The 17,510-nt window shown below is 34.8% G+C and overlaps 1 protein-coding gene across 4 annotated transcripts in view; it reads left to right on the top strand.

Moving 5' to 3' along the window:
- The window catches only part of LOC116172030, a 52,140-nt gene that overhangs the window by 27,868 nt on the left and 6,762 nt on the right, over positions 1-17,510 (top strand). For 3 of the 4 annotated variants that reach the window (XM_031489122.1, XM_031489123.1, XM_031489120.1), the window contains 3 exons: positions 12,330-13,012; positions 16,137-16,277; positions 16,564-16,685. In XM_031489122.1, the coding sequence (XP_031344982.1) occupies positions 12,330-13,012; positions 16,137-16,277; positions 16,564-16,685 (946 nt within the window). The remainder of the gene's footprint in view (positions 1-12,329; positions 13,013-16,136; positions 16,278-16,563; positions 16,686-17,510) is intronic. The other variant, XM_031489121.1, reaches the window with a different exon arrangement.

The following is a 17,510-nucleotide window of genomic DNA, read 5'->3' on the forward strand; positions in this document are numbered from 1 at the left end:
TTTATTGAGTCTCTTGGTCTTCTTCTTTCCAATGTCAAACAGGATCTCAAAAATAAATGTCCTTGGCGTAAGTTAATTGATATTTTGTTTAGCCATATGCTACGCGATGGCAAAAAATAAAATAAACAGCGTATAAAGCGGATTTAGAAAAGCAGCAGAGCGGTGTGTAACCATATGTGGTTATCAGATTTGACCCATTTTCAATAGGCTTGTTATGGTGTATAAATAAGTCAACTGTGCAAAGTGTGAACGGAATAGGTCCAAACGTTTGGCAGTTATTGTGTTCAGGGACGAACAGACAGACGGACATATGTTAAAGAAATTATGTTCCGAGGGTGCTTAGATGCTACATCCTGTATATTACAAGGGTCTAATATTTACATACATTGTAGGGTTTCGAGACCCATCACATAACAGTACAGTACAGTACATAAGCATAACAGTATTCCAATATTCAAATATTTAGGCGACATGAAAAATAATCCGATTTGCATTTATGCAAAACAATATTGTGGCAAAATACCATTGTAATCTTATATGAAATGTGAGCTACACTTGTAGGAATGTTGCACCCTACCTACGTACGTATCGAAACCCAACAAATACACTAAAATAAAAGTAACTACAGCTGCTCTATGTACCTACATGATAAGGCGTTATGTATGAGCCATTTGTAGCAACTAAATCGAGCTACCGCGTGATAAATTTACAAAGAAAAGTAAATTTTTTGAATAAACGCACGCGCTACGAACTACATTCACAATAATTCTGCTGCATCGCCTAAAACATCGCTAATAAGAATCCCTGACGTGAATTTACTTACGAACTCTCATCCTTGTGCAATTTGAATAAAATTCGCAGTAAAATATTTCCAGTGGTGTAGCTTGCATTTTTCTCCTTTAATGAAATGCATAAAGCCAGATGCTGTAACATCACAAACTAAAAAAACGAATTTTTGCTACCCCTTATACTTGTTTTCTAAATTTATATGGGCAGAATTTTGTTCCAATATCACACCGTTTTTGATTTTGTTAAAAAGCTTTCTTCTGTGTATTTACACTAAAACTCTACGAAACAATACGTTCATTATTCTAGTAGAATTAGAAGAGTAGCGCATAATTGAATACTAATTTAAAGACCAGATTCAAAATTATTACTGAAAATTAGGACAGAGAAGGCCAACAGAAGAAAACAAGAGTGTGTCATTAAGTATTAATTTAATTGGCAATTAAAATTTAACGCTCCTTCCTGTTCCAATTTACACACGGTTCTTGTAACTTTAGTACGTTTTAGTAAAAGAAATTGATGATGTATAATTAGGGCTAACTGTCTACTAACATGATCGCTTCAATTAACAAATTATTGTTCCTCACTTGAAGTGTTAGCCGCCAGTAGAATATGGGATAATTTGGAAAACGAGGACAAAGGAAAGTTTAATTTTTATTTAATTTCTTATTTAAAACTTGCAGCTATAGTTTGATTTTCAAATGATTAATTTAACCTTTGTTATTAGCTTTATGATTACATGAACTTTAAACACAAAACATTGAAAGTATTAGGTGTAGGGTAAGATGGCGCGCTTTTTTAGCACTAAGAAAAAGACACCATGTCAGTACAAATATCTTGTAATTATTACAGTTGATTACGCACCGCACTGCCCAACGGATCATACATTACTAACCTAAAAAGTCTTCTATTGCACAACAAAAATATATAATTGAAAATTCACCCTTGCGCTGGAAAAGAACGAGGTACAGAACGCAAGAACGTAGTGAAACAACTTGCAGAATTTAAACACCCCGTAGATTTATATTTTATTCAATTAAAAAATGCAAACAAATAAATTCCTTTCTAGATTTCATATTTAACGCAGCTCTTATTATTTAAATAAATTTTTAATTCAATATTAAATGCACAAACGCGAATATAATTTTCGAAATGTTTATTTGATAACACGCAATTAATTGAAATGTAAATTAATCAAAATATATAAGAAAATTATAATTAATACTTAAACATAAAATTGTAACTACCATTCACCTTGTAAATCAGACCATTACCAATCGTGATTTTTTTTTATAAATTGAGAAAGTTTCAAATCCTTCACCTTGTAGATTAAAACCTCATAATTTTGCAAAATGCAATCGCGTTAGAGGAAACTTAATTTGACTTTTTAATAAATCCACAAATCCGTTATATGCATAACCTCTGTTTCCCTTCTAATCATTCATTGCAATTGCCACTGCTATTGCCATATAATAACTCGTACCTGTCGTAACTAAAATAGGAAATCAGTTTCAGGATTTATTCTCATTTATGGAAAGAGGCAAGTATAAACGAAAGCAGATTTATTGTGTTAGGAAATAGTAATTCGTATTCGTCATCAAATCCATATGTTGCTAGCTGATTATATGTTCCTTACAAGAATATAGTCTTTTGTACTCTTAAAATGTTATGATTCTATATGAATGTAAGCAGCTTCGTTTCCTAATACGCTTCAGATGATTTTTTGACCCAGGGTTGGCCCCACAATTATTTGATAAAAACATTAAACAATCAGGGTAAAACAACGACATTCAGATAGGTGCATAGTCATAGTTGAGCGATCCAGATCCATGTACAATTGTGTTTTTCTATTTCGGTGTCACAATGTTGATTTTGTTCAACTGTTTTCGGCCGAAAACAGTTGTACAAAGACAGTGATTATAGTCGTTTTTTTTGATAACTCATCTGCATCTCTTAAGTTGGCAGTTACTAGTTAGTACAAGTAGGTACAATACTTCCATGTTTGAACTTCAAAATGTCAGTCTTATTACGCTGCCAACCTAAAACTTAAGGGCATAAAAAGTGTTCCCAACATAAAACATGTTAGTTCTAATGTTCCCTATAGTTTCTGATAATGATTTTTTTAATTAAATTAAAGCACCGAAATAGAAAAAAATAGTATGAAAAACGCGTGTTACAATGCTTTATTGTAATACTCCTATCTTGCGGACACTCGTGGCTACGCTTCGCGTCGCCACTCGTGCCACAAGATAGTTGTATTACAATAGGTCGCATTGTAACACTTGTCTTTCAATATACTATTGCAACGACGACGTTTGAGGAAATAAACAGAATCCGCTGTTATAATTACCCACAAGACGAATTGCAAATTAGTGATCTTCAGCGCAATTGAGTTCTGTTGTATTTATAATAAACCGCAATGCCTTTTCTTTTACACAATATCGTGACTGTTAGTTTCCCACACTGCAAAATAAATTTTTCCAATCCCGCATCGTAAGTAGGTAACTTTGAAACCACAATGATATAACCTCCCATGTAATGCATCACAAAAAATCCCTGTCTCTGTCATACAGGTAAATAGCAAATGCCATTTGATTAATTGCGTTCTAAAGAACAATTTCACGTAACGTCAATTTGTGGTTAAACGAGCGATCATAACCGCATGGACTAAACTATAGAAAAACCTACCCCATGTCTTTATAGGATCTTCAAGCGCTTGTAACACAAAGACAAAGAATAAAAGTGAATTTTGAATGGAACTTCTCCCGTAACATCGTTCTATATGATAACAGGTCAAATTCTGTTTTTCAATTAGCTGCAAGAATGCTAATTTTGTGATATAATAATATCATAAATTCTCGCACTTTCCGATTAATAGCTTTGGAAAGTATATTTACCTTGACATTGAAGGTAATTGATTGCCCAAAAATGAGTACGCATGGATTTGTACCATTGACTATCTGTAACACCCGTTCGATCCCAACACAAATCACCACGGGGCACTTTTCCGAAAGGTATTTAAAAGTTTACTCAATTAAATCTTCTCTGCCTTCAGGTTGAAAAATTTGTAACAGGCGGGCACACTTTTTAAATTCTGGTATACTTTCATATTCGTGACGAAATCTCGCTCTGGTTTTTCAGTTTTGCTTTTCGTAGACTTGCATAATAACAACTTTATAAAGTGTGACAATATTGCTATTCGTAACCATATTCAAACGCTAATCGTTTAATCGACAAGTAAACCATTACCTACATAACATTACGTTTTATTAGAAGGCACCTGTAACAGTTGTGACCTGAAAACTAAGCAAAAACGTTTACAACCTGCATCTCGAAAATGTAAACTCATTTCACCGAAATGCTACCTCGGGGCATTAAACCAGACGAAATCCACTCTCACGCTCGTGCCAACCCCAAAACACAAATACTCGCATCGCATCTTGCTCGCTTGCAATGTTATGCGGCTACGCGTTTTCATCTTAAAATTGCATGTAAGAAAGCAAGTTTATTGCAATTACTTATTTGGAATGGGGTCTTTCTTGCAGTTTCTGACCTGTTTATTATTCTATAAGTGGACCGCGCTTTCCATCGTCATCCTGTTGCAGTGTTAAGTCCTAAATCAGTGGATTAAAGCAGTTTAGGACAGTTTTAATTAAATTAGGCATTGTCGTCATTTCACACCAGCACCTATACGTGAACAATTACTACCACTATACCACTAAGAGTGTACGTGATGCCCAAGTATCGACATATCACACCCTTTTGCCTAAATCTAGTCACAGACTAATTTTCGTACCTAATACTTTTAGTTCAGTAAATGCATGTTTAAAACTACCGTTTTCGGAACAAAATTGCGGAAGTTTTTTTATCAACGGTTTTATATGTTATCGAATGTGCTGCATCCGAATTTATTGTTTGCTGCCTTGTAGGAAGTCGGCTTCATACCGAAATACGCAAAAAATTGGAATTTTTCAGTAGGTACTTTTTTCAGTTTTTTGCTTATATCTCAAAAACACCCGTTTTTTTGAAGATGGGCGCCCTATACAAAATTAAAGTAAATAAAATTTTCTACAAAATGCATGATTTAGCTTTTATTTTGCGATAAACGGTACCCGCGCTAGAGTTCGCTAAAAAACCACGATTTTTTGAATTTTCACAAAAGCGCCCAGTACCTACCACCTCTTTCAAGTCGAGGAATAAACAAGTAATCAACAAAAAACTTAATTTTTGCACAAAACTGTGCCAGCAGTGTGAAGGGTCGTGCTCCAACATCGACGATAGATACGATGCAGAATGCGAAGGCGATCTGGATGAGCCAATTCCAGTCTTACCGCCTGAAGCGGCTGAAGAGACAGAAGGTATCAATTTATATAAGATTTTGCATCATTATTATGCATTTTTACTAGTTTTTTCTAGTGTTACACTTTTCAATGTAACATTGAACAGTCACAAATTAGTATTCAGTCTAGACCTTCCACAGCTCCTAACTCTTTGATGGACTTTCGATTGCCCAAGACCCTTTACCTGGGCCTTCTAGTGGACGACGCAAAACAAAACGGAAACGTACAAATTAACTGTGGCTATGATTATGACGTCAGGTCACTCAAAGGAATGATGATCCTGTGCACAATCATTTCGTTTCACTGAGCTCTAGGGCGAAGAACGCTTAACACAAAATCAAAGTGCTAGTGCATTTTGTAGGAAATTTTGTTTGTTTTAATTTTGTGTAGAACGCGCATCTTCAAAAAACGTGTAGTTTTTAAGATATAAGCAAACAACTAAAAAAAGTGGTGAACAATTCCGATTTTTTGCGTTTTTGGCTATGAAGCCGATCTCCTATAAGGCAGCAAACCATACATTTGGATCCGCACCCTCGAAAACATATAAAACCGTTGAGAAAAAAACTTTCGCAATTTTGTTTGCGAAAAATCACCATTTGACTGGGCTATTTTGGGTGGTGTCATAATTATATTTTGTGAACAACCCTTCAGGTTAAAAATAATTTCCATTCACTAGTTCGGTCTAATAAACGGTCAACTTATGATCAGTAACTAAAAATTACAAAGTTATAGCCAGAGATTGAAATTTTGAATGTTTTATTGCTTTTTATCCAAAGAACTCCAAAATCAAATTGCGTGGGTATCATAATTTTTTGGCGCACTGCCGATTTAAGGTTGTACTCTTTAAAATTTCGTTTTCTGCCTACCGGCCTACATCATTATGAATTTTCGAGGATTTTCATGCGATGATTTGTTTATTTGAGTGATTTACACGATTTCACTCTGATTTATACAATTTTCAAATTCCATCTTAAAACATACATAAGTACTTTTCCATAGTGCATATACCTAGACCCCTACCCTCACGTTTACTTTCTATAAAGGTTTTATTATTTGTGTCATCATTCAAATTCGATTATAATATAATTATGATTGTATAAGCAACAGATGGAAAAATGATAAAAAAGGTTCTTATTCATTTTCCTTCGAAAAATAAAATTCAATATTCAAAAGTTTCTTCTAAGCACAAGTTGCAGTAATGTAGTACCTTAAAGTAACTAGTTTTGTAACGTCTAGCGAGCCATCACTATTAATATGGAAATCAATTCAAGCATTTTGACAAACTGTTTGGAAGAATTTTGAAGGTACCTACTATTTGCCCCAATCTTGATTAGGTATGTTGTAACATAGTAATGGTTGATCTTGACATTCATAATAATCGCTTCGTTTCGTGTTTATTGTAACTAACACTTCAGCGAAAGTAAAATTTATAATTATTGTACATAAACGTATTCTGGAGAAATAGGGGCCTTTCATAAACCAAAAACCGTAATTCCATTAATGTCGGAAATAGTAATGCAAGGTTGAAAGTTGCAGTAGATACGGGTTCTGTTACCTCCTATTTTCACTTTTTCCTATTTTATCGAGCAAGTCTTTTGAAATTCATGGATGGCTTTCTGCTAATCTCGCAAATTCAAGGCTTATGCATTATTGGTCAGTCAGACAAATGAACCTTAAAATTCATCGTGCGCGCGTCTAACTTGCTCTAACCGTTGGCTGGTGCTGGTATCATTAGTCTTATTTAAATTTAAAAAAATGCAGAACGCGTGCTTCCGTCACATACACTTTGTTATTTAAATCCGCCAAAAAAAGAAACTAGAAGTTAAGTCACGTCGGAATTCCAACTTCTTCAAGTCCCTTCACTTTCTATACCAGAATTATGCTTTTTCACGAAATAAATTGAAAGGAAGAGTTAGCGTTTGGTGACGAAGCCTACATTAAATCGCCATTAAATTTATTTATTGTGAATCTTGCTTCGGTTGAAGGAACAGCATTATAATTTCCTGCTCTGTGTTTCATGTCCGCCAACGTACGTTCAAGACATTAGGCAGACATCCTGAGAAATACCTGCTGACCTTCGTTTCTGCCGTAACCGTTAAAACGCTTACGAAAGGGTTCGTTTCGCCTGTCCAAGAAACCCATTTCCAAACCGCCAGCAGTCACACATGTAATTACTATAGTCAGGTAGTCCCCATTGTTCTTTGTCCTGTAGACGGTTACAGTATAAACAAAAATGGCGCAGTTCTACGACGAAATTTGAATAATAAACAGGAAATATGATAATATGGACAAACAGTTCCTCAAGGTTAAATATTGAATAATCCATTAATTGCTAATTTACCGGTTATCTAAGCGACCAGATGCCACGCTAGGAAGAGAAACGTTTCCATATTATTAATAAAATGGAAAGTACACATTCCCTACTGTTTTTGTAATTCAATTAAGCTAAAGAATAGCTAATCAAGATTCGAAACAAGGAAGAGATCTTTTGCAAACTGTCTCATTCGCAAATTAGTGATATCAACGTGTTTTTGTACTTCAAACTATTTAGATGGACCGACCCTCTTTGCAAATACCCCTTCGAAAGCTGTGGGATGATAGACGCACCTGAATCGTTATGTAAATTTTTAATTTCCTTTGGAAAGCACTATCTTCTGCGTGATCTCACTTTTAAGATTTACCTTGACCATATGACACTTTTCTCTACTTTTTCTGTGAGTTAACAAACCCATCGATTTTTGCCGTGGTTTGCATAAACATATAAACCATGTAATAAATGCAGTAAGAGCCGAAAGCTACCTGGTTTTCTTTCCGATATTCTCGTCTACGATCTCATCCAAGCGTTGCAAAAAAAGAATAAATAGAAAAACTATATCCGTTCTGGAGTTATCGTGTTAAGAATGTGGAAAGTAAGATTAAAATTCTGAAATGTTTTAATTATTTTTAGCGCATTTTTGAAAAACAATACGGTATTATATTCGCTTCGGCTGGATGGCTGTTCGGCTGAGATCTTAAGAATTGCAATAGCTAAAGACCAAATGTTCACTAAAAGCTTTCACTATAGTGTAGATATGCAGGCTCTAGTCTATTTTGAGTTAATGACTCGTGAGATCGATAATTTAAGAAAATAATTGCAATATGGAGAAGTAAACATGTGGGGAGAACATTTACTGTCACTCGAAACCTTGCTGTGGCAAAAATTTTTTTTAATTTTCAGCGACGTTACATGGTTTTTTTTAAATGTGCATATGTAGTTGTATTCCCCTGATCGAAAGCTTTTAATAAAAGTTTGAGTTATCGCTTTGACTTTGCTAATAAAATACTGGTCTGCAATACCAAAATGCACTTTAATCATTCATATGCTGATTAACTTCTGGGGTTTTATATAAGATAATTTTTGCGAATTAAATTAAATCAATATGTCCGACCCCTAATGATAGGGTCTAAATGGGATCCTTTTTATTTTTCTTGTAGTTATTGTTATTATCCGAATCACTGCAAGTGGCTAAAACTTTCTATAATTTTACACACAGATTATTGTATTTCTTAAACGCTCGGGTATTTTTAAAGTCTTTCGAGGACATTTCACTAACGCCACGTGGTCAAAATATCCTTAACGTATTATATAACAACCATGAACTACTTAAAAATGTTATATAAAATGCACGCAATTTTAAAACATAATTTAACTGTTTTTTGTTCAAATCCCGACCCTTCATCTATCATATCTTCCATAGTGCTCGATTGTTCTAACTCAATTTTTTATTTTAAAATGACAATAATCACGTGTATCCCAAAATAGAATATACTCATAATAAGATATTGCGGTTAAAATAAAGGGTTAGTATTTTGGGACACTTGCGTCAAGAGTAATTAAGTAAGTGGGGACAGTTTCGCCTTCAAAATGTTTTTCATAATTTTTCACTATTATTAATTTTGTCGTCTAATTTTATCTATTTTACTCGTCTTGGTGTTCCCTCGAGTTGCACACGAATCAGTATATTTCGACTCCTTTAAGTCTTGGAAATCGGAAGATCGAATTTGTCAGCATTGAATGCAAATGATTATTCCACCCTTCAATCGAGGTAACAGCTCCACATTTTATTAGTCGTCTGAAATTCTGATTTATATGGTCAAGTATTGCTGGAACCTCAAGCGAAAGAGGTGCTGAAGATAAACAAGTACCCTTTTTTTATCTTGCAATCGAGCATACACAACTGATACCGTTCGTGTCTCCCTATCGATGCTGTTTAGGTCCACATAAATTGTCTTATAATTAAAAAATCTCTTACTACAACTCTTAAATGTTTCTTCATAGAAAAATATGTTTTCCTTGGCCTTTTGTGTTGCAAAATACTAACATCTCTCCGATTTCACAGTTTTCATCCAGAATTAGAAGTTTTGTTAATTTATCGCACATGACGACTAAATATAATTGTTGCCTGAATATGATCTTGGCATCAGCAGCGAGCATTGTGGGGCTTACTATGGCGGTACGACTGTTTATTGGACATGGTCATTAGTAGTTCGGAGGTTCGGAAGATGGGTATGATACCCATTTACGTTCCACTGGAGAATGAACAGATGGAATAGGTACTTTGTTGGGATTAAGGAATGCAATACCGGGATTGCGAGATCCCGAAATACCGGGATCCCGCAGCATTTTTGCGAGATTAATCCCGCACATAAATGGAGCGGGATCCCGCGGGATTTGCGGGACTGAGGAATTTGTCGACCAAGGGGACGACTCTGTTTACTTTGTTAATGAAACTGATAACGGCGAATTATTTTTTAAATAATTGTTAAACTTTTTCGTTAAAAATAAACTATGATTTTTGAGGCACTTTAGAAGACTTTTGTGCTTTATAGGTAAGGTTTTTTTGAGTTCTAAGTTAGGCCGAAGGTACTTTTTTGTTAAATATTGTGATAATTAGCGATTTATTTTAATACAGAAGTTAACTGCACAGAATTGCTTATTTGTCAATTTATTTAAAGTTTTGCGAGATCCCGCAAATTCCGGGATCCCGCGGGATTAACATCTAACAATCCCGCAAATACCGGGATTGAGATTTTGCTGCGGGATTGCATTCCCTACTAGAAACCAATTTCGAAAGAAAATTCAAAGGGCTGTAACTTTTGAACTAGTAGCCCAATCTTGGAACTGTTTGAAATTATGGATTCTACAGGCCACATTCTATAAGAAAAATTTTTTTCCGGGTCGATCTGAGACAATTTTTTTGAGGGCCTCAAAAAAGGCAGTGTATAACCTTCCTTTTTTACCAAAAATCGACTGCACCAAAATTTCTCGGGAAAACACTTTTTCTTATTAATTTTGGTGCGTAGAATCCAAAACAATTCGTACTTTTTCGATCAGACTTCTCAATCAAAAGTTATAGACTAGAAACCAATTTCGAAAGAAAATTCAAAGGGCTGTAACTTTTGAACTAGTAGCCCAATCTTGGAACTGTTTGAAATTATGGATTCTACAGGCCACATTCTATAAGAAAAATTTTTTTCCGGGTCGATCTGAGACAATTTTTTTTTGAGAGCCTCAAAAAAAGGCAGTGTATGTATAACCTTCCTTTTTTAACAAAAATCTCAGTAAATTAATTAGTAATTAACCTAATTCCGACATTTTCCATAATAAGGCAGCATTCAGTTTATTTCAGAAAACAAATGAGTAACGAAAAACAATCGATGCCCAGTCGGCTGATTTGATTTTTCATTTAATGTAGATAAGTGTGATTTTTTTATGCTCATTATTGCTAGTACATAGTGGGTGTCCGCTTCCAGTGTAAACGAAACAGCCGCTTCATTGGAAATAGTTTAGTTCAAGTAGAGGTCTTCTAAAATAAAAAAACTTGACCTCAATACAATAAGAAGTCTGGTGAACCACTCTGTAAGATACACGCCACGAAGAAGAAAGAATTTTTGATTTTTAAAGTCTGAATTTAATAAAATATCTCCTTGTACCTATACAATTTCCCTCGAAAATAAGCACAAGTAGTTTGCCTATAATGTCTATTGATATCCTTATTGATATTTTCTTATGGATAGTTGTTAAGAGTCGAAATAATTGGAGATATCTAGAAGGGAGCGCAAAGAGGAAAAGGTTAATTACTGGTATTTTGAAGGGTGGGTCGATTTTTATTTTTCAGTTCATTATATTCATAACTACATGTATTAACCACCACTATAGTGACGTATCTGATAAATTATATAAAAGTAGGTAAGTGTGGCCATCTGAACTAGACTTACGAGTTTGTTAAATGTTGCTTGTTACACAAATGCATACAGCGAATAGTATCAAACTGACTTCAAGTGAATGACGTAATATGAAATGTTCACATAATTTTTTTCCATACCAAACTAAGAACTAGAGTACTCCAAGGGCAATTTTCGCCCTTTTTGTAAAATGTTTTGAGTGTTTTATCCTATTCTCCTATATTTTGATTATTGGACCATATAGAAAGTAACCACCCCCAATATTTTTTGAACAATCGAATTATTTTGGGACGTCTTTCGCTAACTTAATTCAAGTGAATTTTTGATAAAAAAAAGCGTTAATTTGACTACGAGTATGCGCGTTATTTACCGAAGTTTACTGTTGATGCCTAATTTGAGGATTAAATTACAAATTAAATAACAAAATAAATTAATGGTCGTCGTCATTAGATAAAGTAAATGATAAAATTAAAAACTTTGGCCAATGTATTATTTACAAAATAAAAGATAATATTATACATTATACTCAAACGATTCATATTTGTATAATACTTGGATTTTGATAGTTGATATTCTCTTCCCGATATGGGATTTGTTATAGCGTATTATAACTTAGGGGATGGGATATTATAACAAATATGCATGGCCAACTGACAGCAATGGTAAATTATTGTTAGCGTTTATTCCTTTTAAAGATGAACGTAATGAATATGAGTCCGTTATGTGAATATGTATAATTAGTAATAAGTATTTAATAAACTCACATTAATCACTATAATTAGCAACCAACATCTCTTTTAACTACGTACTTTAAAATCTTATACAAACGTGGGAGAGCCAAGTTGATTAGCAAATGTGTTCTAATTTCGAGAAGTTTACACAAGAATTATTTACCGTCAAAATTAAGTGGAATTGTAACCACTTTCGGTGGTATGTGTACTCATATGATGGTGCTAATGTCTTCTCTTCTATTTTCAGAGCATGGACGCTGACAGCAGTTATGGGGGCAGTGACACAGCTCAAGATTCAACCTTAGGTCATGACAACAATTCCTTAGAAACTTCAAATACTCATGATGAAGTAGACAAATCCGTGATGTCTTCGAGTGAAGGGAATACCTACTTCAAAAATGAAGTAACCTTACCTATTAACTACAAGGAAGGCGAAGAAAAAACGTCATTACCTCACTACTTATCGACTGCCAAATTAAATATAGAAGAAAGTGTCGACAATAATCACCAATTAGACGAATTAAGTAAGAACTACTCTAGCACACATAACTTAAATGCGGAAAGTCCGAAGTCGAGAAGGTCCGCCGGTATCGATAATCCGGCATATGAGGAAGACGGCAAAGTACATGCACCATCGAGCAATGGTGCCCTAAAATCGACATTCGACGAAAACAAAACTTACACGAATGGCGATTTAAATACGTCCCCAACTTTGGCATTCTCCTCCCCAAATAAGGGCGAAGAACAAATGGCGGAAGCTGTGAATTTAGAATTAATCAATTTGAAACCAGTCGGTAAAGATGTGGTTGGTGGATACGGTGGCACCAACGGCATCAATGACATTCCAATTAAGAAGGAAACGGAAGTCGAAATCGGCAATCCTTACGATGAGTACTTCGTTCCGGTTAACGAGCATCGTAAATACATGAGGTACGTTGAAATTTTTTGCCTTTTTTCGGCGCTTCAATTTGGAGATTTTCGTCGCCACTAATTCATATAGCGCTACACCATTCGTCATATATAGATCGTTAGTAGGCTACCAAAAAAAGAGCCAAATTGCGCAATCCACACACGTTTGGAATTTATTATAGACGTCACGTAAGCCCATGTATGAAAGTGACATTGTTAAAAGAACCTTACCGTAAAAACTTGCATATTTATTTTCTTGTTTTATTATTGTGTTAGTGGAAGAAGTAAAACTCAACCGGTTTTATTTTTACACATCGCGGGGTCGGTGGTACACATTTACCTTTATGTTTTGCTGCTATTTTATGTGTCGGGATGGTGCGAGCTTTTGCAATGATTTTGGCCATTGAGAGAATTGGGCGAAAATCACGAAAACGGTTTTTCACTGCACGTTCCAGTCAAATTTAGACTTTAGACTTCATTAATTCGTATTGTTTGAACAATTCATCAATTAGTCATGAAATATACCTACGCAAAAACAGGATAATGTAAATCTTCGAAATTATATAAGTGCCTAACTCATTTTCATTTTGATAGGTTATTTTGTTCCCCTGTTTTATTTTAGTAACGCTAACGCCTAAGGGTTCCCTATCTATGCTCTAATGATTTTTCCTCTTTTATTTTTATACAAAACATTGGCAAAGTTTGCGATATTTTTAGCAAACTGAAAGATGCTTAGTTTGGACATGATCCAGAGGGCACGATTATGGTATGCGAGTCTGACTAGTGCGAATCATAAAAATTTCAAAAACCCGTACAAAGGCGAAGATGGGATGGATGGTTAACTTGACAGCAGAATAGCACAGGACTTCCTTGTTTCTAATTAAAGTTATGTAACCCATACTATGACCTTCTGTTGCGTTTTCACTAAAATTCTTAATTTTTAAGAGAGTGTCCTGTCTTGTATTCAAAAGACGATATTTGGTTTAAAATAATTACCGAAATGCCTCAATTAAGTGCAGTAAAGCATGATAAGTACGAAATTTAAATAATAATCACAGCTGTTAATTTGCTTATTATTCATGTTTTAATTACTATAATAATAATAAATCCAAAACGATTTTCCACAATTTTATTAGATTGTACAAGTTTGACGTTATAAATAAAATATAAATAATAAAGGCGTCTATTGTCTCTAAAACCAAAACCCTCTCTTGAAAATTGAATGATAGGGTAGTTTACTCAGGAAGTAGTAGAAAAAAATTAAAAATTAATGTCAACCTAACGGGTTAGTTTTCTTCTGAAATAAAGAATTATTTAGTAAATAAACTTAGGTGAAAAACGAAAATTGAAGGAGTTCAAACTTTAAATCCTGAATTCAGATCGCAGTGGTACTTGAAACGCGTAACCCTCTCACTGGAACCTAGGTTTAAGTTTTTTGGAAAGTTTATAGTTTTATGTGAGAAATCCTGCATGAGTGTAGGTCTGCCCATACCACTTTTCAAATAATTTTAAAATGTTGCCAAACTTGAAGAAGGGGTACCAACATTTTACGCAACTCAAATCCGATTGGCATATGCATAAAAATGTCCTTAAAAATTGGGAAGAGGAAGAATATGCCAGTCATATTAGGTAAAAATACCCATTTACCTCGAAAGAATTCCCTAAAAAACTGTCTTGAATGAGGTAAAGCAATCTTTATGATAGCACGCTTCAGCAGCTATTAAATCGCTTAATGTGTATATTCGTCGTTTTATATCATTCCCCCCTTGATCTTTGCGCTCATCACATACCACCGATCGTCTAGTCTTTGGTAGCTTGGTGTTTGCCTGCTCAATATATGTTCTGCACACAATACACAATGCATTTTAAAATAGAACGGAGCAACGTTACTTCGTAAAGTAGCTGGAAGTGCTGGAACATAATCTCCCTCTGCAAGTTCCCGCTTTCGTGATTTGATATTTTGCTTTGCAGTGTACTTCTTTCGGCAATTAATGTGGACTGTAATTTGCGTACTTGATGACAACAGTATATGAATTCCGTCAGTTACTAGTACAGTACAAATTCAAAGCATCCCATTTTAGGGAATTATTTCTAGGTACCATCCTAATATGACCGGTGAAGGGGGGAACTCATTCTCCACACTCTGAATTCAAACAGAACGTAGGAGCCTTTGTCTAGAATTCAAACTTTATTGTTTGGAATTAGAATTCAGAATCAGGAGTCTGTATCGAGCCTCAAAGTGTAAATACAACATAAAATCTACATGTGCTCCTCCCACGCCTAAAATGTAAAGGCGAAATCTTCTAGTTCTGCACATGAAAATGTAGCCTAACCCAAGTTGAAAGATTATAAAATGTCCGTTTTTAACGTATCCAACTAGGATGGAAAGGAAATTGATGTCTCGAATCTCGAAATTTAATGAAAATCTTATTCTCATTTAAATAATTTCATACATTCAAATCGGTAGCATTTGTACATAATTGAAGAACACGATTTAGAACCATTCTTTCGCCTTGATCTAGTTTGTCAACTATGAATCACGGATCACAAACAAATTTGGCAATGCGAACTAAATTGTTACCAAGCGCAAATTCTCATGACATGCAGATCTATATATTAATTGCAGATGAATTCTTATACCTACACGGAAATTCTACCATTTTAAGTGTGTACACAATGCCGCCGATTGCGAAAGTGTAAAATTGTATGATTTAATTTCAGCAAGTATTACTTTCACTAATTCGTCGCTGATTTTTGTTGCTGTTCAGAAGTGTTTAAATATTTATGGGCTTGTAGGCGTCTTTTACACACCTTACATTCAAATTTGAATTAACAGTGAAAGGATTTTTCTCAATATGTAAATATAGACAAATATTTCTTTAGTGAGTTTACCTGTCGTTCGTTTGAACAAATTTTAACCTGCACTTTGGTGAACTGACGGAAGACTTGCAAATTGGCAAGCTAAAATAAAGTCATCGTTATACCAGAAGGTGACGGTCGTTCAAAGATACGACAGTTGACTCATCGCATAACCCTGGCCAAAGTTGTTTCTCTGATAGAGTCGTAGGTTTAAAGTGACGGAGAAACCTTTTACTTAACATATTGTTTAAAAAAGATTAAAAATAACACTGACTTCCACTCGTAGTCGAATCCGAAAAGGGCGAAACAGCGTAACGTTCGCAGAGAATGTGGCTACTGCTGGAGTCGACGATTCCGGATTATCCGTTACAATTCCAGAACGTGGAATACTAGAATACCCCGAATGGCTTACAGCACTCAAACCACGGTACCAGCATTTATTCATATCACCACCATACTGCTACGAAATAATTAAAAAACAGTAGTAATACGCTGTCAAACGGGTGCCGATTAGAGTAGATGATGGGATTTTTAAAAACCTGCTAAATCGCATGTTCATTATAAATATATCCATAACCATTATTTTTTTTGGGTGCACAATTCACATTTTGGCAAAACCAATGGTTTGGGCTGTGGTGGTATGAATTGGTGTTGGTCATAACTCGCTCGTGGCTTTCCAAGTCGGCCTACTATAAACTTTGCTTGTTTTGCAGGGGTGAAAAGCTCTACGTCACAAAGGATAAGCGAGATAAAAAGAAGAGGAATAAGTGCTTGTGTTGGAGTATATGTCTAGTCTTTGTAGCAGCGGCTGTTATTGTAGGAATTTTAGCGGCAGGTTAGTAGCGCTTACTTTAAAAACGTTGTCTGGCATTTGCCTACTTTCCAACGTTTTGCTGTTTATGTCTCAGCAAATTGGGAGTAACCAGAAAAAATCGTTCGTTGCAAATTCCTACTCGAACTAACTTTATTACTCTATGACCAAAAAGTCTCCAGTATTCGCAACCTTATAAGGTGTAAAACGCCCGAAGACTTTTTTTGAGTTTATCTTTGAAGTTATGACTTTAATTTCTGGTAGGTACTTAATTTCTTTGGATACTTTTAGTAGGCCCATTGCGTTTTAATTCCCAAATAAGATAAAATACCAACTTAAACAGTATGGAAGCCTTTCCAACGATGAAAACTTGAAGTAACAGCGGTGTTTCTTTTGCTTTGTGACTACTTCACATCAGAATGTCTAAAATGCATTAGAAATGCGAATATTTATTTCTGGTTACTTGTCCAATTACAACGGCTGTAGGTATCAAGGTATTGCATCAACTGAAATTTTATTGCATCTCAAACTGCAAGGCCATAGTTGAATTGGAATTGTTTCCGCATTTCTTACGTACCTTGTGAATAGAATAATCTCACTATTTAAAATTGTAGGGACACTTTTTTAATTTGGATTTTGTTCTAAATTATTGTTACAGTAACAAACACTGTAACAGAAACCCCAAGCACCACAATGCAATATTAACAAAACATACGCGACAGCAAATATGTCCTCATCAACGAATTTATGATGGTATCTTGGTGTTTTTTTTTTCATTTTTTGTAACGGTCACAAGGGTTCGAGTACTAAATTTCTAGATCTCTTCTTCAAGCATTAACAGTATAGGTT

The sequence above is a fragment of the Photinus pyralis genome, unplaced genomic scaffold, assembly GCF_008802855.1.
Source record: "Photinus pyralis isolate 1611_PpyrPB1 unplaced genomic scaffold, Ppyr1.3 Ppyr1.4_LG5, whole genome shotgun sequence".
NCBI classification, from domain to species: domain Eukaryota; kingdom Metazoa; phylum Arthropoda; class Insecta; order Coleoptera; family Lampyridae; genus Photinus; species Photinus pyralis.